The 25,059-nt window shown below is 34.5% G+C and overlaps 1 protein-coding gene across 1 annotated transcript; it reads right to left on the bottom strand.

Moving 5' to 3' along the window:
* Positions 1–1,324: 1,324 nt before the first annotated feature.
* Positions 1,325–4,804, bottom strand: LOC115880519. The gene is made up of 3 exons (XM_030897737.1): positions 4,690–4,804; positions 3,489–3,911; positions 1,325–1,728 (listed from the first exon to the last, which is right to left on the bottom strand). The coding sequence occupies exons 1-3, from the start codon at positions 4,700–4,702 to the stop codon at positions 1,325–1,327; spliced, it is 840 nt and encodes a 279-aa protein (XP_030753597.1). The 5' UTR covers positions 4,703–4,804.
* Positions 4,805–25,059: the final 20,255 nt, after the last annotated feature.

Genomic DNA, 25,059 nt, shown 5'->3' with positions numbered 1-25,059 from the left:
CTGAATTACCAACAGCTGGAGGTAATATGGGTAGATAATGATTATCCCGGAGGCAGAAAAAGTGAACATGACTGTAAGATTTTCCTCTGCTACGGCTCTGTCTACTTCATAAACGTTTTTAGCACCTTTGGGCGCTATCACTTTAGATTCTTTCGGTCCGAGAAGGAAACAAATCTCGTCTCCATTAAACACTCTAGACAGGTCTTCCAAAATTGATTCGAAACCCTTAGATTTTAAATAATTCCAGATTCCATAAAAAAATCTTTTAGCTAATTCACTATGGCGTCTGAGAAATGACTCGTACCAATGGTTTCCTGGCAAGTTATCTTTAAGGCTGATTTCCACATTGCCGTGACCGTCCCGTACAGTGACAGTGCCGTACAGTGACCGTACGTCTGCACAGTGACAGTGCAGAGAATTTACACTTGCCAGTTTTTTCCGTGCCTATGCCGCCAGACAGATTTCATTATGAATATTTCTCTAGAAGAATTGGCCATTATTGCTATTTTATTGGATGAAGAAGAAACCAAGAAAAAAAAACGTATTTGGGTTCATAAAGCGTGGAGAAAACGTGATACTGAAGGGGAATATGCTACTTTATTTAAGGAGCTGCTGGACGATGAAGTAAAATTCCATCAATACTTTAGAATGACTCACATCACTTTCAATATTTTGTTGGCAACGATTCAAGATGAGATTCAAAAGCAAGATACTTTTTGAAGAAAATCTATTGAACCCCAAGTTCGTTTGGCCGTATGTTTAAGGTATGTAAAAAATAAACTAATCGCAGTATCACAACAGGCCTGTCCTTGGCAAGAGGACACCAATAAAAAAACGCGAATTTTAAATTTTATTTTACATCTATTAAACAAAAAAATGTCGAATCATTCTGTTCTATATTCTTCTGGATCTCTACGAAGAAATGTACTAAAAGCATGGGCAGTTGAAGATAAATTCGTTACATCCTCATTTACAGGCCACATTGTATCAGATGGTGTTGAATAATTTGTTCCCAATGAAGTTTCCCCAGAATTAGGTGATAATGTTAGTCTTTCCTCCATAGAAAGAGCTTGGGGTCTTGACATTCCTTGACTCATTATATAATCTAACTCAACTTTTTGTATAGCTGAAAAAATTTGGATTTTAGCCATGTTTAGATAATATGGCGTAAAGCTTTTTAGTGTAGGGGCAAGTGCTGCTAAAAAAGCATCAACACTATTAACTGGTTCTGGCTGAGCAGGTGTTTCGTTCTTTCGTAAAATGTACTTCATTGAGGTACTACTTGCTGATTCCGTATTTGTACTTGATTTTTTTTAAACTTTTGTTACCTGCTATTTTTTTTTGATGTAGAATAATTTGCGGTTTTGTCAGTCAATGTAGGTGTTTTAAAGGGGTCATCATCACTGTTGTTAACTGAATTTTTAGTATCGTCAAATTCCTCGCGGGTTTCAGCATGATCTGCTGTCACCTGATTTTGATTATCATCTATATCGTCTTCGTTCGCAAAAGTCTGGGTATCGCTTTCGTCTGGAATAGTTTGGGTATCATTTTCACTCACATTACTATAAGTCGCTCTTTCTTCCATATATGGAAGTAAAAACCCAAGTTGATCTTCATATTTGTACTTTTTAGTTTTAACAGCTGCTCGACCACTTTTCGTCATACGTCTTTTTTTCGATTTCCTATAATTGTCCCTAATGTTGCTCCATCTCGCTTTACAATCTGCACCTAAAACAAAAAAGTTAAATTTTAGCATAACGTCATTTTATAATATAAAACTATTTCATTTTTTTCAGGTACTTAGCAACAGAAGATTCTCTGAGAAAAATATCTTTTAGTTTCCGACTTGGACATGCCACAGTATATAAGATTGTTATAGAGACTTGCAAGGCTATTGTAAAATGTTTAATGCAGGAGGTAATGCCACAGCCTTCAAATGAACAATGGATAACATATGCATCTGAATTTAAGGACATATGGAATTTTCCAAACTGTTCGGCCGCCATAGATGGCAAGCACATCACGATACAGTGTCCACGAAGAAGCGGCTCACTTTATTTTAACTATAAAAAAACATTTTCTGTTTACAAAAAACATTTTTTGTTGTTACTTTTTTCATTACAATTTTACAGCTATTGATGTAGGATCCTATGGCAAAAATAGCGACGGCGGAATTTTTTCTCACTCAAACATTGGAAAAGCATTGGAAAATTCAACTTTTAATATTCCACCACCCACAGTAATACTAGGAAGTAACATTGAAATGCCATATGTCATCGTAGGTGACGAGGCTTTTCCCATACAACCATATTTAATGCGACCATACCCATCAAAACCACTAACTGATAGCAGTCGTATTTTTAATTACCGTTTATCACGTACAAGAAGAGTGGTTCAGAATGGTTTTGGAATATTAGTACAACGATTCAGAATATTTCTTAGAGTGATCCAGTTACAGCCACAAAACGTTGATTTTGTTATTCTTGCTGCTTGCACTTTACATAACTTTATAAAAAAGTATGAAAATATATCTGTGGACCAAACATTTATATCAGAAGAACCAAAAAGGCCCAATTTAAGCAGTATACCTATGCAGGGAGGAAATGCGCCACAGGAAGCAGTTCGGGTTAGGGAATTATTTAAAGAATATTTTAATTCTCCTGCAGGTTCCATTCAATGCAAAATGAAATAGTTTAATTTAATTGCGTGTATGGATATGCACTTCCCCTAGGAGATGCAAGACCTTGTCGTTGGTGGGGAAGCTCCTGGTCAGGTGCTGGGGGGTATCCCCCCTAGCACTTGGCTTGGTCTAAGAAGCATCTCACTCATCGTTTTGTCCCTGACTGTAGTGTCGTGGCCAGGGAATTGCACCAAGACATATAACGATACCGGGCGGGGCTACGGACAGCCTCAACCTTGGGGCACCGGGGGGCACCCCATTGTATTTTACCCCTTACTTCTACATGCGGGGCTCTGTAGAAGTGGACCGACTGTCCCTAGCGACTCATAGGAACACTATGAGATCTGGTAATAATAGTAATAAAAACATCACCGGTGAAGCTGTGGGGAAACCCCCTAGCGACACTGGGAACAGTAACAATGAAAGTTCCAAGGGGCCAAACCCAAAGAGAACTACAGGAGAGGTGGCTGACACTTGCGTGAGACCATCCTCCGCAAGTGGCATACAAGCTACCACCTCCTCCAAGGGTCGGGAGCCTACCTCCTACCTCTAAACCCAACAGGCGACACAAGCTACCGTTTCGTCTACCCGGCCTGGGTCGTAGCTCCTCGACTGTGAGGGACACGGGTCTCCGTAGGAAGTCCTGGGACTGTATGATGAGTTATAACTCAAGAAAGGGGGACACAATAGATCTCTAAGGTCGCAGAGATTAACCCCCCTCCCACTTATTCTAAATTCTAATTCTAATGGATATGCAAAGTTTGTACTAGCAACATGGTAAAAAACAAATAAAAATGTTAAATATTACCTGATTGTTTAAGTTGTTCTCCTATATTTTTCCATATTTTCTCTTTAAACTGTGTATTTATATATTTTGGATGTTTTAAATCATAGAGGACACTGTTTTCTTCCACCAAAACAAAAAGGTTTTCATCATCCGTCTTTAACACTGTCAACGTGAAATCCAAAAAATATCGTCGGCCACGATAAATCAAAATAAATACGGCACGGTTCCGCCTGCTACGATACTGACACTGCACTGCACTGAAATCGTCGATATTTACGTAGATCTCAATGTTCGTTTTGGTCTCCCTCTCCTCAAAGAATTTCTTCAAAAAGCTCAACTGCTCTGAATATTTGTATGCTTGTTGTCCACTCTTAGTCTTTTGCTTATTCAAAGATTTTCTGAAGTTGTCTCTAATATTGGCCCACCGAGTTTTACAGACAGACTCTAAAACAAAAATTAAGAATTGAGCTAAAAATATCTTTTGTTGTACATTTTTTTATGTCTACTGATTTTTTTTTCAGATATTTGGCCACTGGAGCGCCCTGAACACAATTCCGTTTAGCTATCGTCTAAGACAGTACAGTTCATAGAATTGTACGAGAGACTTGCGAGATTATTACACATCTCACGAAAGAACTGATGCCTACTCCAACACAGGAAATGTGGCTGAAAATCGCTACTGATTTTTATGAAATGTGGCAAATGTGTTTGCCAAATCAAAGCTAGGAAAAGCACTTCAGCATGGAACTTTGAATATACCAGAAACAGCTGCCATACCTAATACAGATATCCAAGTTCCATACGTTATCGTAGGTGACGAAGCATTTCCTCTTAAAACGTACTTAATGCGACCATATCCAGGAGATATTCTAGATGATCGGAAACGTAACTTTAACTATCGTTTGTGTCGTGCCAGGAGGACATCAGAAAACACTTTTGGTATTTTGATTTAAAAATTTAGACTTTACAATAGAAGAAGTCATGGCTACCAAATAACCGACAAACTTAAAATATAATACAAATAGTAAACTTAACGTAATTTTACTTATTAACATTATTATACCTATTATTACTGATAATAAAAGTAAACTAAAATACAAATTGTTTTTTTAAAGAATGCACGTGTGAGATTTAAAGAATCAGACAAAAAAAACTTCAATATCTATTAAATTGCATATATTCATTCTGTGGCCAGATCAACAGTAAAGTATTTTTTACTCACCATCCATTTTCATTTCTGCTTCTACTTTGCTCCAAATACTATTCTTAAAATCAGAGTCCACAACAATACACTGACATTGTTTCCGTAGATCGTCTGCGTCGTTGCTTGCAGATTCAGGAGTGGATTTATTAACTGTTAAAAGACATAGTGGTTGGCGCTCTAACACAGTGGCAGAGAGCTATATAGAAAATTCCAAAGAAAATAAGAAAAAAGTGTCATGTAATATTTTGGGTAATATTTCTGGCAATGATGGGTCTTCAACAAGTTCAAGCACTCAGGAAATAAATTTACTTTCTAAAAATTAAACTCACCTGTCATCGTCTGGAATTAATTTAACCAATTGTACTGATATTATAATTAATGTTTACAATAGATAAACGTATTTAGGTACCTTTTTTTACTTGTTTCTTATTTTAAAATTTGCGTGTTATTATGAATTCATAATAGCACTAGTGCTATTATATTAATAGTGTTCAGAATATTGTTATTCGCTATCACTAATGCTACTGGATTCAAAGTCCGTTTGCCTAGAAATATCCACCGATTTTAGCATACCTAATACTTCTGGTAAAAGTTGTTGATGGTTGGTTTTTGGAGAACGCAAACTGGCAATGAAATGATCGAATGTAATTAAAAGTCCATGCATAAGATCTTCATTTGTAGCTATCCTAGAAGATTTTCTGGTAAACAACTCACGATATTTTCTGTTATCCTTATTCCGCGCCTCCTGAGCTTCTTCTGAAAATTGCCCAATAGGCAACATAAAAGATGAAACAATTTCTGTCCCATGGCAAAACAATTTATGGACGCTTATAGGCATGGGATACCAGAAGTATTCTTTTAAATATAAATCTCTGGTTTCACTGAGGTATTTCTCAAATTTATTTAAATCTATCTTGTAGCCACAGTTAATAATTTCCAAAATAACGCGAAACTTAACAATTAATTCCAAATTGATTTGGGTTATTTGTGCCGAAATATCTGCATTTCTGAAAATTTTTTCTGGCCGTATTGCCATCATTTTTAATAACATAGCCTACTGGACTGAACTGGATTTACATAACCTACTTTAAACCGCTGAGTAGATAAATAATTGATATCTTCCTTACTTTGCTCATTTTTGGGGCTGAACTGAAAAAATACGACAATTTTATCATCGCAACAAAATGCCAAAGCCATTAATTAGACGGCGTGTTTTTGGGAAAATGACAAATGTCAAAGTAAAACAATGAATATTGCAAAGGATCCGGAAACATCGCGACGTTCGTACGTCATTAATTTTGATGACATGCATCCAAAGTTTTATTAATTCTCCTAGTATTATATTTTTGGACTACGTTATGTAATAATAGATTAAGCGATATTTTGTGATTTCTGAGAAAATATAATTTAAAGACTTTTTTATTTTTAATTTGTCGTGGAGTCGTTATTATGGGAGTTTAAAATTTGAGTTTTTGTCACTAGGACGATAATGTAGTGTATTTTAGAGCCTGGTTTTCAAAAGTATGATTATATAACCAATTTACGGCTTATAAGGCTAGACTGTCGTTTAATTCGATGTAAGTTTTTTAGAATTAAAACAGTATTTAAATCTTCGCAAAGAATTAGTCAACACATTTGTCGTATGATTCTTTATTACAATACTAAAAATGCAACGTAGCATGTTGTTTTTGGATGAAAAAGTTATGAAAAGCAAAAAAAATACAAAAAAAACGTAATAGTAGAACATATTGTTATTCTAACAGTTTTTTAAAGATAACTCAAAAATTCTATAAGTACATAAAGTAACAAATTTTAACACGATACTAACAATAGCTACATCAACAAAGATGGCTTTATTATTCGTTCTCAGGATCAAAATCTAACGATCCATCAAATCCATCAACATCATCCGAAATCCGCTCCGTCACCTATAATGTTTTCATAGAACCGTTTGGCATCTGAGGGAATAAGATCCAACAAAGATTTTATGTCATTTAACTTTGCAGGTGATACTGGTTTTCCTTCAGGCCATAAAACGTTAAGGCTAGAAGAAAAAGTGAGTGGGGAAGAAGCTCCTCTTCTTAATAACTGCTTTTTGGAAACGTCAACTTCTTGCTTCATTCCTTGGTGTTCTGTACTGAAAAAAATCATAAATGGTTTTTCTTTCAAAATCGGTATTTCTCTAGTTCTCAGCCAGTTAACGGAATCGCCATTAATATCTTTTTTTCTGTTAACTATACCGGGTGCGTCTCAAAAGTGGCTTACCCCTATAACTTTTTTATTTTTTCAGTTAAAAAAACGAGATTTGGTATGTTAGTATATGATACAAATTAGGATTGATTGACGTATTCAATTGTTTTCGGCCACTTCCTGTTTCACCGGAAATTACTACAACTTTTAATTTTTAAATGACACCCTCGGTATTTTTTTACATTTCTCGATAGAAAATTATACTCTGAATAGAATGACATACCTCTATATGTCAACTTTTGACATTTTCGCATATGGTTTATTTGAAATTATAACTTGCGGTTCGTAACGAAAATTTGATTCGAAATACCGAGTGTGTGGTATCAAATTATTCGCAAAAAAATGCCTTTTCCAAATATGCTAATGAGCCACCCTCGTTCCATTTGAAAAAATTAAGATATGATTAAAAATACGATTTGAGCATTTTCAAATTGGTCAGGGCAAGACACTAAAAATATTAGACGATCAAATCTATTTTTCTAAGACTCCTTGATTAAGAATTAGTGTTTTTAACATAGCCATGTCACTCTAGATTGAATTTTATTTTAAAATACGATTTTTTATTAAGCGAGAATGTCAAAAGTTGACATATGACATATGACTCTATTCAGAATATCATTTTCTATCAAATAAAGTAAAACAATACCGAGGTTTTTTTAAAAATCAAGAGTTGTTGTCATTTCCGGTGAAACAGGAAGTAACCAAAAACAATTGAATACGTCAATCAATCCTAATTTATGTCATATACTAACATACCAAATCTCGTTTTTTTATCTGAAAAAATAAAAAAGTTATAGTGGTGAGCCACTTTTGAGACGAACCCGGTATTTTTTAAAATTTTGTCAACACCTACAAAATCATGTTTTTCCAAAATAAATTTTTAATTTGTTCCGTCTCCGGCAGCTTTTCATGACTTCGACGTAATCATTCGGTGTATAAAGTCTTTTTTGATACTTCAGCGCTGACTCAATATCTCCAAGAGACCAAAAATCGCATAATCATTTTTTCAATCTTTGGCATTTCTTCCATAATAGTCTTAAAAAGCATTACTATTTTTATATTGCGATTTTGGCCGCCATAACTATTGGACCACAGAATTAGTTCAGTTACATGTGGATTAAGATTGTCTTTTTCAAATGCTTTCTTAAAACAGAGCCAACTTCTTGAGCACCTTTGCCTGCTACACCTTCAATCCAGACATAACAAAAGTCAATACTTCTAATGATTCTGTAGTCTGCCCTTTCTAGATCAGAATTCATAAGATTTCGGGCTTCTTCGGCCTGTTTTTGATGCATATCTCTTTCGTTTTCCATTTTGTTTTTTTCTTCTAATGATTTACACAATCTCGAATCTTTACATCTAAATTATCACATTTATTACAGGTGTCTTTTTTTGAGTCTTTTTCTTTGAAGATTGAAATCATCATCGCTTATATGTCGAAAAAGAAACGGGGTTTGGGTCATGATAATTCAGCTTTGTATAGGTCAAACATTATTTCCAAAGTTGTGTCTGGATTTAGAAACTGCCTACTTGAACTATTTCTGCAGTAACCAGATTGGTATTTTGGAAATTTCTCTATATGCTCTATTACTTTCTGTTTTCGTTCTTGTGACAATTTCTTAGGATTATTTCCCCTTCCTCTGTTATCTGTTATAACGTCATGTGAAGATACTTTCTTAAGGTATCTGTCAATTCTTGCTGATGAAATTTTCAAAGTTTCAATAAACATCTTTGAACAAACGTCTTTATCTGCCAGTTTATATATTTTTATATAAGATCTTTTTGTAGAATTTTTGTTCCTTTTTCTTTTCACTAGTACAACCTTCACACAAGACTTCGCATAAAGGCATTTCGCTTAAAAATCTCCCAAATTCCAAAACTTTCTGAACTCGTTCTGTCTTTCGAGTAAAGTAACTTTTTCGTGGCACTTGTCTTTACATTGATAATCTACAAATTCTCGAGGTGTTACTAATTTGTCTTTCTGACTAAAATATGTTTGATTGGTTTGACAGTTCCTTTTCCGTATTTCTCTCGATTCATTTGGATACCTTCTTTTGCGACCTTTTTTAGGTTGTGAGGTGTTGGGTTTTTTAGGTGTTTTTTACTCTCTTTTCGTCCTCCACTGGTTTTTCGCTTCTGTTTTCATCGTTATTCTCATCATTTTGCTTTATTACTTCCCTTTCAGAATTGCCTTGCCTTTCTACTCTACTAGTTCCTTGTAGTTCATCTTCAGTGGATTCTTCTTGTTCTTTATTAATTTCTTCACCTACCATCGATTCTTTGCTCAAGTTATAATCCTTTTTTTCAGTGGTAAAGCGTTCTCGTGCAGAATTGCCTTGTCTTCCTTATTAGTTTCTTCTGGTCTGCCTTGAGTGGGCTCTTGTGTCCAATCCTCAATGGTATTTTGCGCATTCTGAATAGGGACTTGCTGTACTTGTCCTACATTAGCTGTTTCATCTAAATGCCCTACATAAATTACAGGAAATCTTTCATCTTCAACCATTGCTCCCGCCCTTTTATATTCGACTTTGTAAGTTACGTGAGCATTATCAGTTGTCTCAGTACAATAATCATTGAATGTAGAATTTTCTTGAATTTGCTGCGTTGAGAAGTCAGATAATGGGAAATTTTGTGAAATATCCATTAGAACACTGTCTGGATCTGGCAGGCTACCGATTGTGGAATCAAAAACTGGTGTACATAACAACTATTAGCAACACTTTCGGGAAAAGATGTTTCCATTAAAATCTGGCTTGCAGTATAAGCTTCTAACCGAAAGAAAAAAAAATCTCTAAAAGTTCCAAAACTATGTATAATATACACTTTTACCTCATCAGCATTTTCGTTTGATACAGTATCATATTCTGGAAGAGCTTCGGGTCGATACTGAAAAAGAACATGATTTTATGGAAATATTCTTGTTACAATTGATATTCTAGTAACACTTATAGACTCGTTCTGTCTTTCGAGTAAAGTAACTTGTCTTTACACTGATAATCTACAAATGCTCGAGGTGTCACTAATTTGCCTTTCTGACTAAAATATGTTTGATTGGTTTGACAGTTCCTTTTCCGTATTTCTCTCGATTGATTTGGATACCTTCTTTTGCGACCCTTTTTAGGTCTTCCTCTCCTTTCGTCCTCCACTGGTTTTTCGCTTCTGTTTTCATCGTTATTCTCATCATTTTGCTTTATTACTTCCCTTTCAGAATTGCCTTGCCCTTCTTCTCTACTAGTTACTTGTAGTTCATCTTCAGTAGATTCTTCTTGTTCTTCATTAATTTCTTCAACTACCATCGATTCTTTGCTCAAGTTATAATCCTTTTTTACAGTGGTAAAGCGTTCTCGTGCAGAATTACCTTGCTCTTCTTTATTAGTTTCTTCTGGTCTGCCTTGAGTGGGCTCTTACCAACATGGTTCTTTTATAGTATTATTTAAAAAAGTTGTAACAAGTCAAAGTGGTGTCCAACTTAATTTGGTCCACAGTATATTTATTTTTTAACTAAAAATCTTAACCCTATCAAACAGTTGCGGCAACGTTGGCAATGGCCAATGAAAAAAACGACGCAAAACAAAGTTTAAGCTTACCTCAACATCGAATTTGTTGTTTAATTTTAGCCTTATCACATCGTAACTAATAACTTTCATAGGAAAGTTTTCTGGCAATCTTCTTATGTTTTCCATGCTGTTTCTTATACACGTCTGTCAAAGGAACATTCGCAGTAGGAGGTTTTCAATGCGATAAAAAAAGATGTTAAAGCTGCAAAATATACTGCAGTGCAACAGAGACGGATAAAGTGTCTTTTCCCTACCATCGTTTAGGGGAAGTGATACGACGAGAGAGCCTCTGCGAGAGGGGGCGGGGCTTTAAGACGTTTGTGGTGGGGGCTGCCGGTAATAGAATAGAATAGAATAGAAAATAGAATCAGTATCAGTCAGATGTCGGTATGGTGATTATTATTAATCGTATTTTTCTATTAATATGTGTTGGAGTATTTACGGGAGTTGTGAGGGGGCTAAAGACTTATTTTATGTTACACGACTTTGTTTTAATTATTTATTTCTCCAGAGCACTTACACTAAACATTAACACAAGTTTTATTATTTAAAAAGATGAAAAATATAAATGACAAGTAATATTTTTATACGGCCATTTTCTTAATACTTTCCACAGATAACAGAATTATACTTTCTATCTCTCTCTACCATTTATTACAAATTCCACAGACTAAAACTAATTCTAAAACATAAACTTATTACAGGTTTCTGTAAGGTAAGTATGAATAATAATTTGCCATTGCAGGTAAGTATTTCTAATAGATGACGCTACTTATACCCCCGCTCAATGGTAAATTAACTAAATTTAAAAAAAAAAATGTTTTACTATCCTAAATTACATTTTAAACGAAATTTATTAAATGCTACTTGAGGTAATGGCTTGGTTAAAAAATCTGCTATTTGAACACTTGTTGGTAAATATTTCAAAATTATTATATTATTTTTTACTTTATCTCTTATGAAATGAAAACGGATGTCTATGTGTTTAAGCTCTTCTTATGATATTCAGGATTTTTACCAACATTTTTACCAACGCTATATATTCAGCTTCGGTGGATGACAAGGCTACAGGTGCTTGTTTCTTAGATGACCAACTTACAGTGCAACCAAATACTTTAAAAACATATCCAGATGTGGATTTCCTGTCTACCTTATCGCCTGCCCAATCCGAATCTGCATACCCTTATATAAACATTTTTTAAAATCATGTTTATAAAAAACTAAAATAAGCTTTGTTGTGCCACGTATGTATCTTAAGACTTTCTTTATACATTCACATAGTTGTAAACTTGCTTTAGATTGGTATCTACTTAAAATTGAAATTGCAATGCATAAATCAGGTCTGGAACATGGCATACATAAGTGAACCAATCGCTTTTTTGCATCTATTTTCTACTTCCTGACTTCTAACTGAACTCTATAATATAACTCTTCAAATTTAAATTTATTTCCATATGTATTTGTAGGTTTACATGACTCCATATTAAAACGCTTTAAAACATTTTCAAGGTAACAGGTTTGATTGTTATTTTATTTTGTACTAAATTTTATGTTATAAGCATATAATTGTTAATTGTTCTTTTTAAGAACAATCTGTGGTTTTCTGTCTAATAAAAGTGCCAGAAACAATAGGCTTTTTTTTGACCCTTTCCACAATAACACTTCGCACTTTTTCTCCGATGGAACTTATTAAATCATTCTGAATTTTTCCACTTATCATCATGCTGTTGTTCCCACACTTTTGAAAATGTTGCATTAGAGTAGTGTCTCCAGAATCAATTCTAAAAGCAAGTAGAGCTCTAAATACGCTTTGGTTGCCAGATAATATGTTTTTTATTGTCTTCAGACAAAAAAAAACTTCCTTCCACAAAAATTATTGTTTTAATAATTGGAATGAGTCTCTCTCTGTTTCTTTTAATAACACTATCTACTTCCTTATCCAGCATCATGCAAACATCTTTACTGGATTGGATGGTATTGTTTTTTGGCGTGTTCCTCAAATATTTTAATAGCGTCTTTGTATTTCTGTAATGGCTCTCGGACCAAAACCTTGAGGGTCTGAAATTTTAAATATAAGTAGGTATGCTATAGATAAACAATGTAAATATTTTCTCATTGCATGGTCCACATATTTTTAATAAATCAAGCAAATGCAGATAAATTTATTTTATTTTTTATTCAATAACCGTTCGTCGGAAAGAAAAATGCCAAGAGGCCTTTTTTGTTATAAACTAGTAAGAGATTATGACAGTAGTTTTTATTTTGGGAAAATCAGTGGCGTACCGATTTTACATCGAATAAAATTACGGTATTTTTCACTTTCAACACCCTGTAAACGAAGCATTTTCGGACGTGTGTTCATATGAACTTTTTTTCATAAAATTGGCTCAAGAATACGCCCTTGATTTTTTTGCACTTATTTAGGAAACACCCTGTATAGGTACTACTTGTTAAGCAAAAATAAAATAACTGTACTGTAAAAATAGAATTACCTATAATTGTATGGAACAGTACAGGAATTTTTCTGGCAAAATAAAAAAGCTTTCAACATTCCTACCTGAAAAACCAACCAAGCTCCAGAAGGTGCAAAAAGTACACATAATCTACAAAAGACACCTTCTTTTAATTTACTATATGATAAGTAATTATTGAATTTGTTCAACCAGTCGATAGTGAATCTTCGATTTTGGTTTTTTTCCTTTCTCATTGGGAACTGATAATTATTTGTTGGTCTCCATGCATCTTTTAGAAGCTTATATCGCATGCTGCGGGCATATGCGACACCTGGGTCGTTTTGATCTCTGCGGTATTTCAGCAGGCATAGGAGGTTCACAAAAGACAATTTTAAAATATCAGCCGCATACATTCGGATTTTACAAGGTACATTCGTATTGGACATTCTAGCCGTCATATGAGGAGTGTACAATTGCTTTCCTAGTTCCTTCAGGTAGCTGGCTCGAGAAATATATTTTCCTCCTGAAGCAAATTGGTATAAAACACGACCGTTAACCGCAGAAATATCTAAAATTGTATGAAAGAGGACCATGGGCCAACGCCTAGTTGTTCTTGACGTTGAGTATGTCGCACATTTTTCATCTAATGCGTCTACAGCTTTTGTTTGATTATAAAATAAAATAATCACTGGTTTCTTGCTATCATCATCAACGCAAGCAGTGAGGTGCATTGTTGATAATAGTAGGGGAAACTGGGGTAAGAGGGCGATGCTAAGGGAAAAATCTAAATTAACTTTGAAAATATTTATTTTAACCCTTAAGTAGTGACGTGCAAGTTTCAGAACATAGATACTGATGTGTCATCTCATGGACTACAATACCATGTGAGCATTTTTTGAAAAAAAAATAATAATACCCAATAAAAAATAACTAAATAGATTTAGTACATCTGTAGAGGTAGCAAACATTCTATAAACAGCACAAAAATTTAACAATATATTCATAAAAAAATTATTATCTGACTTTAGCGAAACTGAAACAAAAAGGAAACAAATATTTTCAATTCTTTATCTTTAAGATATCATGAACATATTAGTGGATGGAATAAAATACAAAAAACCAAACAAAAACATTTCTAAATGGGGTAGTACATGTAACGAAAGTAGTAAACTGTCATAGATCTTCCGCACATCGAGCACATATTTTCTTAGCACACTGAAGGCATATCGGCTTGTGACATATATTGCACGAAAATTTAGACATTCTACAATACGCTTTCCTGCTAGGACAAATAGAACATATTTTTCTTTGATTAAATCCAGTAGCGTGTCGTGGATAAAAGGACGGAGGGGGCGAAGACCTTAAGGGGCGCAATTTATTTTTTTTTTTAAATAATGAGACTACATGAAACCTTTTATTTTTTTTAATTATAAATTTGTTTATTAAAAAAGTTAGTATACAAAACAGTTATTTCAAAGATGCAACCGTCTTGTTTTAACCGATTTGAAAGAATCAATTATTTCGTCTATATTTAGATCCTGGGCTGTGTCTGCTTCAATACTGACAAGTGATAAATAATTGGTTCTATCTTGTGTGCTGGTGCACCTCTGGTAATTATTAATTCTTCCTAATCTACTGAAAGATCGTTCTACACCAGCACTGTTGGTGGCTATAGTGTAAAAAAATCCTCAGTAATGCACATAAAGATGGATATGAAGACTCTAGGTCATTGGAAATTAAAAATGATAAATATTCGTCAGGTGCAAGTTTGTTGTCATCAGCATTAATTTCTTCTAATAAACTGCAAAAATGTTTATATTCCTCAACTAAAGAAGGTTTAACATCCGCTTGATACAATATCTGTAAATCCATAAGACATTTTAAATTGTTATCATTGACGTCCATATCCAATAAACAATTAAATTTTTGGCATATATTAAGGAAGTCTTCAAACCGATTCTCTAGAGTACCAGTTAAAATGTCTATAGTACCATAAAACACTGATATCTTGAAATTATCTTCAGAATTTTGATGTAGGTAATCATTCTGGATTTCATCATGAAATTTTTTTATTCTTCTTTGTCTTTTTGTGGAAAATGATGTTGTCGTATTGCATTTAATTGCCAAAATAGTAGCCTGCTTTTTAAAATTTTCAAAATATTTTTCACTTCTCAATGATCTGAGATCTTTAGTTACCGCAGTAATCATATGAGCAGTGTGAGAACCCCCTGTTTTTAGAGAGAGGTCACTGACGTCGAGTTGCCTTGGTTCGGTTCCTCGGACGCCATCCCAATGTTTAAAGTGTTTGAGAGAACACTAGTGCCTATACGGGTAGCTTTTATACAGTGGAGATACCAGGGAGTGATGAGATGAAAAGAAAATAAAACACACAATTAACTATAACGTAACACTAGGCTTTTACTTAACTAATTAATTATGTACAAAAATAATCCAGGAAGGTTCACGTCCTCGAATCGTAACAACAGTGAAATAAAATGTATATTTAAAGACCCGTAAAGTAAACTTTACAATAATAAAAATAAAATAAATGTTTGGTACCTCGCAAAACCAAATTTACACTAACAACCGTGTACCTCTAGAGTTTTAATCGATTATTCCTGAGATGCAACTCTCTGACTGATTCTATCACGCGAATTCAAAACGCGTTCCCGAAATGAAGTTCTATTAAATAAAACGACGCGAGTTCCTAATCGACGTCGAATCTAGTGGCGTCCTAATGAACACAGACACGTAAGTACCGGAGTGACACACTCTACTATGACGCGATTCTCTAAACGGCGGCGACGTCGTTTCAGGCGTCCCGATGGTCGCAGCTAAACATTTCTTGGAACGGCGTCCGTTTTGACAACGTAACACGAACCTCGATCGGCGTCGACGTTAAAAGCGTCCCGTGATACCCAAACGCGAGTCCTGGATTGATCGCGAAACTAACAGCGTCCTGTGGGATATACACACACGCAATGGGATCCTAACAATCCCGTCAACTAACTCCCTTATCCCTATAACGCAACCAGGTAGTCGAGTAAACGCTTAATAACAATAAAATAATACGACCTACCCTCGATCACTTTGGCGGTGGGTGCTTACCTTGCGGTGCGGCGGCAGGCGGCTGGCAGCAGGACACTTGGCAGGGCACTCCGGACTCGAACCTCACTGGTTCATGTGCGACCACTAACTAACTCTGTAGTGCTGGTGCGGCCGAGGTACTCGACTACGCTCCCCTCCACTCAACCTGCACTGGTAGGGAGAGCGGCGCAAACGTCTCGGTTTCTTGCACCGAACCACGGCGACCAAAACCGATCAAAACTCTCTTACAAAATGGCAATTAAATATTTAACTTATTTAATTCAACAATAGAAACACTAATGAAGTTCATTACAATAATGAGTTAACAATAAAATACACTGCCTGTCATTATTAAAAGAGAATCAAGTCTCTATTATTCTAGTATAATATTAATACAATATACAGGGTGGCCCAGAAATTTTATGAACTTCATTACAGCAGCTGTACATAAGTTGATATTAACCTTTTGCAAGTGATTGAATAATATATTAATTTTATTCAGCACTTCTTTCCAGAAGCAAAGAAGAAATTTAAATTCAAAGGTCTGTATCATGAATAATATGCCTTGTGCTTCTGCTGTTTGTTGAGCAGTAGAATTGCTTATTTCACCCGAAACAATTTTTTCACAAGTTTCTTCGATTATAGAAATATTTACAAAAAAAGAATCAACTGCTCTATTGTGACTTGCCCATCTTGTAGTTGAAAGCCTTTTCAAAGTTAATTTATTTTCCAATTCGCTGGAACGAAGCTCTTCAATATTTTTAAACAAGTTAGTTCTTGGAAAGCTGTCGGAAATAAAGACGTAAGTTTTTTCTAACACCCCAAAAAATAGTTTTACTTCTGTAACAGCGTTTACAGCGTCTACTAGAACTAGATTCAAATTATAAGCACAGCAGTGAATATATATAGTCTCACGGACAATATTTTTTATTTTAGCTTGGAGACCGTTTAAGTGCCCTGACATTACACTAGCTCCGTCATATCCCTGGCCTCTGCATAATTTAATATCTAAGTTTAAGTTCTTATTTTTTTCAGTTATGGTTTTAAAATAAGTTTCTGCTGAATCGTCAGAAATATTAATAAATTTCAGCAATCTCTCTACAGGCACACCAAGTTTATTGACAAAACGAAACGATAAGGACATTTGCTCCTTTTTGTTAAAGTCGAGCGTTGAATCTACAATAATAGAAAAGAAAACAGCTTCTTGAATTTCTACTGTGATTTTTTTCATCACTGCTTCAGATAAATGTGCCAGAATCTCGTTTTGAATAATATTACTTGTATATTTGGCCACGACAGAGGAATTCGCCAAGTGATTTGCTAATAACGCATCATATTTCTTAAAAAGGTTAACAAGTTCTAAGAAATTGCCCTTGTTTTTACTTGTGATGGATTCGTCATGACCCCTTAAAGGTAAACACTGCTTGGCCAAAAATAATACTATGTCAATTAAACGTTTTAGGGCATCTCTATTTCTTTCAATTTCTTTTTTTTCAAAATTCAATTGCTCTTGAATAATGGTCGAGTTCTTATAAAGCCGTAAAGTTTGGTTATTAAAAACTTGTTGTGTAGGGATCGATGCAACTGACTTTCCTCGTGTTGCTTAATTTTTTCCGGTCCTTTTTTAAAGTTCTTGAAACCTTGTTTGGGGTCCGACCATACTGTCAAATTTAAAGATGCATAAAGCCAACAGGAAAAAGAAAATAGGCAGTTAGCCCTTGGAGAATAAATAAGCCAGTTCCTCAACTTTCCCTCTGATTTATACCAATTTGGCTTAAACCGCCGATTATGCGAATCAACCGGAAAATTAAAATTGTCATTTAAACCCTGCTGACAAGGGCCTATAAAAATCATTTCTCGATTTTTTTCGGGATTTAAAATTGTATCCTTAAATAAAAACGGATCGCTTGGAAATTCTATATCAGCATTGTCGGTAGATGCTGAAGCGGAAACTAGGCTTAATTTCAGATCTAAAAAGCAAAACAGGGTTGAAATTAATTGATTGAAAATCAAATACTATAGTTAAACTGTTGAAAAAGGTATTATTTTAAAAATCTTTAATATCAGTTGGTACTCACCATCGACCATGTTTTCTTCATTTTTGTTAATAACTTTAATACTCTCCTCGTTGTCGTTAATACTGCTATCAGTGCTGTCATCACTACTTTCCTTATTTTTTAATAATGTATCGGACAACTCATTACTACAATCCGGGGTACAGTCGTTTATGTTTCTATCACATTGATTATTAATATTTCGTATACGGCTTGGACCTTCGCCTTGCGTTTCAGAAATCCTACGAGGAAAATATAAATGCTATATTTTTTAAATTATTTTCTACACAATACAATCGACCCAGGCACTGTATACAGTGTGCTACAAATTCGTGGTACGAGCATTGGTATTTTGGCAACCATAACAGATACGAACATGGTTAAATTGGGGCAAAGTTGCGCTTTGGGATGTTCACCAAGATGCCATCAAAAAAGTTTTAAAAATTTCAAGGATTGCTGAGGTTTTTGAAAAAAATTGGCGCTGGGAGGCACGTATAGCCGCCCATACTAAAATATGTTAATAATCAATTATCTCAAAAACTGCGACTTTGATTTTGATGTTGTTACAAATTTTGTTGTTATTTTAAATAATAATTAAATAGTTTTGTTGTTGTTAAGGTACTCAAAACAAAAAAAAGTATAAAGTGTGGCATATCATTGTTCTCAGGAGACCGAGTTGTTTCAAAACCGGAAATAAAAAATGCAGGTCCGTATTTAAGAAAAAATAAGTTGGCTTCTGTATCAGCTAATATCTAAAAATACTATCAGATATCCCTAATAAAGTGGCTATGAGAATGTGCAATTAGTTTTTTTGATTTTCTTAAAAGTAACAACAGGAAAAAATAAAATTTATTTTCAAAAAAATCCGTTTTTTCAAAAAACTGAGCAATCCTTGAACTTTTTAAAACTTTTTTGATGACATCTTGGTGAACATCCCAAAGTGGCAACTTTACCCCAATTTAACCGTGTTCGTATCTTGCGTTGTTGTCCCTCATATTGCGTTGTTCTGCGGCTTTTTGTGCCTCGTTTACTAGTTCTATTACGGTTACCGAGATACAAATACTCGTACCTCGAATTTGTAGCACCCTGTATACCCATATTTTATTTCAATTGAAATTCGAGTATGAAGACTAACCATAAAGAGGGAGTTACCTACTGTTTTTTTTCTTCAAAAAAATAGTGTTAGTTAAGTTTAAAGTTTTTTTAAACAAAAATTTAAGAAATTTGCTTGGTTTTGAGAAAAAATTGATTTTGATCGCTTACTTATTAGTAATTCAATAACACCCTGCATAATGGCAAAACGAAAAAGTGCTCTAGAAAGCTACATAATTTCCTACTTCCTTTCTCGTAACTTAAACTTCACTTAGGATCAAACTAGATTAATAATAATCTATTATTGCCTAATTTATAGTAAATTACCCTATAACTTTAAACTACTTGCGGAGCCTGGTTAGCGGGCTTCTCTTTGCAGACAAGAAATTTTTTTAAAACATCACCACTACTTGCGGAAGACGCCGAAGCCAAGAGCAGTTTTTTCTGCCGTTCTGCTCGGTATGCTGCTCCAGATTTCTTTTTACGTTTTTTGTTATTATTGGAATTCATTGTTATTGTCACTTGAGAGTTAATACCACTAATTAATAAAATCACTAATATCACTAATTTAGTACCACTTATTAAACTAATAAAAATCAAGCAAAGCCAAGGGCACACAATGAAAGGTAAACATTCGGTGATTCCCTGAATTTATTTCCATCGCGACTGCTTTCGTCTTCTTCTTTGCGGCGCCGGCGCAACGTTATGTCTAGCCATTGTATTTTTATTTATAGACAATGGTCTAGCGGTAGCGTAGTTTCAAACCCATATGAAAACTTTCGTACGTATACGCCTACTTCATTAGAGATTTAAATTATTAAATATGAGTAAACATTAAAAAGGAAAAATAAAATGTGAGAAATATATACGTCATTTTTTTATCTTGAAGAGCTGAGGGCACGGTAGGGCACCGTTTGTTTTTGCGTTAAATTTAGTTTTTCTGTTTTTTTTTCTCAAAGGGCGCCGGAGGCGCTAAGCGCCTAGGGGGGGGTTTGCCCCCTTGCCCCCTTTACGACACGCCATTGATTAAATCTGTGTTGTATTTTGTTTTCCTCGGCAAATCGAAAAGCTAATTTTCGCACTTGAACTGAAGTCATTCTAAGACCACGGCTATTGCATTCTGTGATATATTGAACGAATTCTGCAGTCTGTTGAGGTGTAAAAGTTTGATTAAATCGACCTGCATGATGTGGAAGTTCTTCCCCTGTAAGTTGCTTTTTTCGGCATCGCCTCAGCGTTGGCTCAGGAATGTTGTATCTAATAGCTGCCGCATTACAAGATAAGGTACCTTGTTCGACAGCTTGCAGCGCTAACCTACGGGAATCGTCATCCCATTTTCTACTGTTGGTCTTTCGTTTGTAATTTCTCGGCATCCTGTAATGAAAACAATATTATAGTAATGATATTTATCACGCTAAAGTACATACACATAACCTTATTTTTTTATTTCCAAGTTAAACAAAAAAATATTAATACATCATACATCCAAGCATTGGTTGTTTACTCTTAATATCATGATATTATTTGTAAAAACATTGAAAATCGTACTTACTCATTAACAAGCACAACCACTAAAAACTTTAGCCAAAATATTACAATAGCCGTTGAGAAAAACAATTGGGCCATGTGTGCGTTAAACTACAAACTGCTCCGACAAATGGCCGTCTTTCCTTAATACCGCATGTTACGCTTTAGATGTTGCCAAATTTACAAATCAAATTATTTATTTATAATGGAAAATTTTGGCATGAGTCATCCTACCCTTATCGTCATCTTACCCCAGTTTCCCCAACAACAGATCTACTACGTTTAGGTACATAAGAAACGATTGTCTTGTCACTAGTAAATCCAAAAAGCGAAGAATCTATTCCTCTAGTGCGGTTTGGAAGAAATTCAGGTGGTATTGCTCTTTTATTTTTCTTCATGGTTCCTACCTATACCGGGTGTTGCATCGTCGAGCGGAACATAGGAAATCCCATGTAAATTTTAATGGGGTCAATTACTGGCTTCCCTAATTATTTTAGAGAATAATTCTATTTAGGGTTATTGAAGAGCACTAAAACTCACATTCAAAAGAATAACTTTAGATATTTTTGATTAGCCCGTTTACGAGTTATCGCCGATTTCTTTTTAAATATTCCCCCTTTCTTATGGCCCTGTATTTACTTATGAGCACCAGTCAAGGTAAAAGATAACTGTCAAATGAAGTTGGCATTTCAGAAATTTATCTATTTCGTGTTTTATTATTATTATTATTAAAAACTCATACCTACATCGAAAATATTAGCCATGAATTACACTACCGAAGAAAAAGTACTGATGATTAAATGGTATTATCAAGGAAATAGTTATCAAAAGGTGTCGGACATATTTGCTGCTCTGTATCCGAATAGATCGATACCTGGAAAATCTACAATCGCAAGGAATATCCAGAGATTTGAGACCAAAGGTACCCTAATAAATAACTGCAGATGTGAAGCAAGGCAGGAACAAAGAGAAGATGCAAGAAATGATACCGACTTGGAAGTTTTATTGTGCGTGGAAGAGAACGATGGAAAGATCAGCACAAGGAAACTTGAGGATGAAATAGGAATAGATCACACTACAGCGTTTCGAATTTTGAAACGACATAAATACTATTCCTTCCAATATGAAAAGCACCAAGAGCTACGAGAATGGGACGAAATACGGCGGCAGGCGTTTTGTTTTGATTGATGGAAAGAGCAAACACGGATAGGGAATTTTTAAAAAACATATGTTTCACTGACGAATGCACGTTTACCTTAAATAATGAGCCCAATGTTCAAAATTATCGATATTGGAACAAAGAAAACCAACACAGGTTTGTCGAAACAAGGATGCAATATCCACAGAAAGTAAATGTTTGGGAAGGGATATTAATACACAATATTATCAGGCCATTATTTCTTACGCGAAATTTAAATGCAGAATATTATTTGGAACTACTCGAAAATCATATTTTACCTGTGTAACGTAAGGTTCTGAAGACTGGTCAATAAAACAACTACTGCAGGAAATATTATCTTTTTTATTTTCCACGCTGATGGTTGTAAGTGTAGTTTAGGAAAAGTTCTACAAAGTTCTAAAATAATTTATAATTAATAGGTAACCGAGTTAAGGGTTGTAAATCAATTTCTTACCTAACACCAGGTTTATACCCCAAAATAATAAGAATATAATATATTTGGTAATAAGTCGAAAACCAAAGGCTGTTAACACTTGTAGCGGTATATATATTATTGCAAAAAAGCGAAATTTATAAATTGAACTACCAGGGCCATCTATATATTAGTTTATAAGAAACCTAATATTAACATCCAGAAACCTGTTTTACTATTATATTAAATTAATACATTATATTTAATATTTCCCACATATTTTATTAACTATGCTACACCTGCTTTACATGATGCCGCTAGGGAAAATCAGGAAGTTTGGTACCAAATGGATGGCTGCCCGGCACATAGTACCCTCGCTGTTTGGGAATATTTAGACAATAATTTTAACGGAAACGCTATTGGCCTAAATCATACAGTAAATTGGCCAGCAAGGTCTTCTGATATTTTGCCAAATGATTTCTTTCTCTGGGGCCATTTAAAAAACAGGATATACAAGGATAAAAAATAACCAAATCTAGACGAGTTAAAAAATGCTATTTCTACCAACTAGCGAATGTAAGAAGAGAATTTTATGATCGCCTGGGTTATTGTCTAGCAGTCGATGGAGGAATATTTGAACATCTCCTTAAATCCTAAAGTTCTAACAATTTAATAGTACCTAAATTAATAAGTTATTGAATATTGTAATAATACTATAATTAACCTTGTAATTGATTACTTTATTTTACTTTAATTCATATTGATTTGTATTTATAAATACATCTTTAAGATTTCCGATGTAGGAATGAGTTTTCAATAATAATAAAGCACTAAATAGGTAAATTTCTGAAATGGCAACTTCATTTGACAGTTATCTTTTATCTTGACTGGTGCTCATAAGTAAATACAGGGCCATAAGAAAGGAGAAATATTTAAAAAGAAATCGTCGATAACTCGTAAACGAGCTAATTATGAGCGTTTTAGTGCTCTTCAATAAACCTAAATAGAATTATTCTCTAAAATAATTAGGGAAGCCAATAATTGACCCCATTAAAATTTACATGGGATTTCCTATGTCCCGTCCGACGATGCAACACCCGGTATATATCGGTAAGGCCTTTATTTTTTAGAGCATCTACAAGTTCTACAGAGGTGTACCAGTTGTCTGCCGTCACATTACGTTTAGTGTTAATAATGGGCTCCACCAAGCGTAAAAAAACGTGAGTCGGGTGAGTAAACTTTGTTCTGTCTGAACATAGTTTTCAGAACAGAACAAGTCTTCAGCTGAGTTCCTTCCTGTATAAACTTCTGCATTCAATGCAAAGTGTGTTTTAGAATCCGCAAGAATTTGGATTTTTAGACCGTATTTGGCCGGTTTATTTGGCATGTAAAAAATATAAAATAAAAAATATATACTCGCCTATTTTTTTTGCCAGCCTTTGAAAAATGTGATTGTTTAATTCGGAATTTTGAATTGCTCCTGGTATAGGGGAGAGTGTTGTACCTTGGGTCAATTTTTAGTTTTATGTTTTTAGAAAATCTAGAATTATATATTTGCGCAGTTTAACCAATGCATTAGTTACTTTGGCTCTTTAGCTATGTAAGTTGGGTTTCATACAGATTTTAAGTTTAGTAGTTAGTTTAAAAAATACATTTTAGTCAACCCTCTTGCAAACTGACCCAAGGTACAAATTGGTAATGTACCTTGGACCAGCATATATGTTGTACCTTGGGTCGGTTATAAAAAATAAGATATCATAACAAATTTTGAAATTTTTTATTTAAGATCTTGAAATAATCAGAACATTATGAACAACTAATGATTAATTTCGCATATAAAAGCTTATTTTACGTTATACCCACTAAATTGAACATTAAACTGCAGGTGTGCATCGTGACGAGCAGTTCCGCTTATTTTGTGCGGCTGTGGCAGCTTGCATACAATATCAGTTCGCAAAAAATCATATGTTTCAGTTGAGTCATTAATAAACTTATTTGAATCTACAATTCTGCGTAAATATTTAAGTTCATTATTACTCCCACTATTTAGTATTTCGGCAACATAATAAGTGAAAGATTTCTTTCCCGCTACTTTTACTAAAACAAAGTCTCCTTTTTGAATTTCGTCATTTTCAGATAAATCGTATAACTTTTGATCATTTAATAATTCTTCCTCTCTAGCTACTAAGTCCTCAAACGTCTCTTCATTACTTGAACTTGATTCGCTATCATATTTAGCAACTCTCTTTGGTACATTTTTTATAATATCTTCTGTCGTTATTCGCTTACTAACTGCTTGTACTTTCTCAGATGATACCTTGCCATGAGTCTTTCTCTTTTTAAGCGCCGCAATTTCATCTTTCTCTGGCGTGTCGGTGAGTATACGCGACTTTCCCCTGGCTCTTCCTGACTTCATTTTGCGAGGCGGTGCCTTTGGATAGGGACGCAACATTTCAGGTGTAATAGAACTTCCTGATATTCCGGCTTGTAGTGTATTTGAGGTAGATGGAGTAGAGGTGGCCATATTTGCTGCAGTCTTAGTTTGTTTCCCCTCCTCTTCAACATTGATATCGTTACGTTCGTCAGTATGCTGGCTGAAAGGTCGATCAGTTACATATGACGACAGAAACTCAGCTTCTTCAAAAACATTTTCGTTGACAGGATAGAGACCGCTAACCTCGAACCCCTTCTGGATGTTAGATGTAGTGAATGCTTTTGGAAATGCCTTACCTAAAATGCAAAGAATTTTTATGAATACATAATGCTAAACTCTTAT

This window comes from Sitophilus oryzae, unplaced genomic scaffold (assembly GCF_002938485.1).
Source record: "Sitophilus oryzae breed Bouriz unplaced genomic scaffold, Soryzae_2.0 scaffold_1625_pilon_pilon, whole genome shotgun sequence".
NCBI classification, from domain to species: Eukaryota; Metazoa; Arthropoda; class Insecta; order Coleoptera; family Curculionidae; genus Sitophilus; species Sitophilus oryzae.
This window is presented reverse-complemented; position numbering and strand designations above follow the sequence as displayed.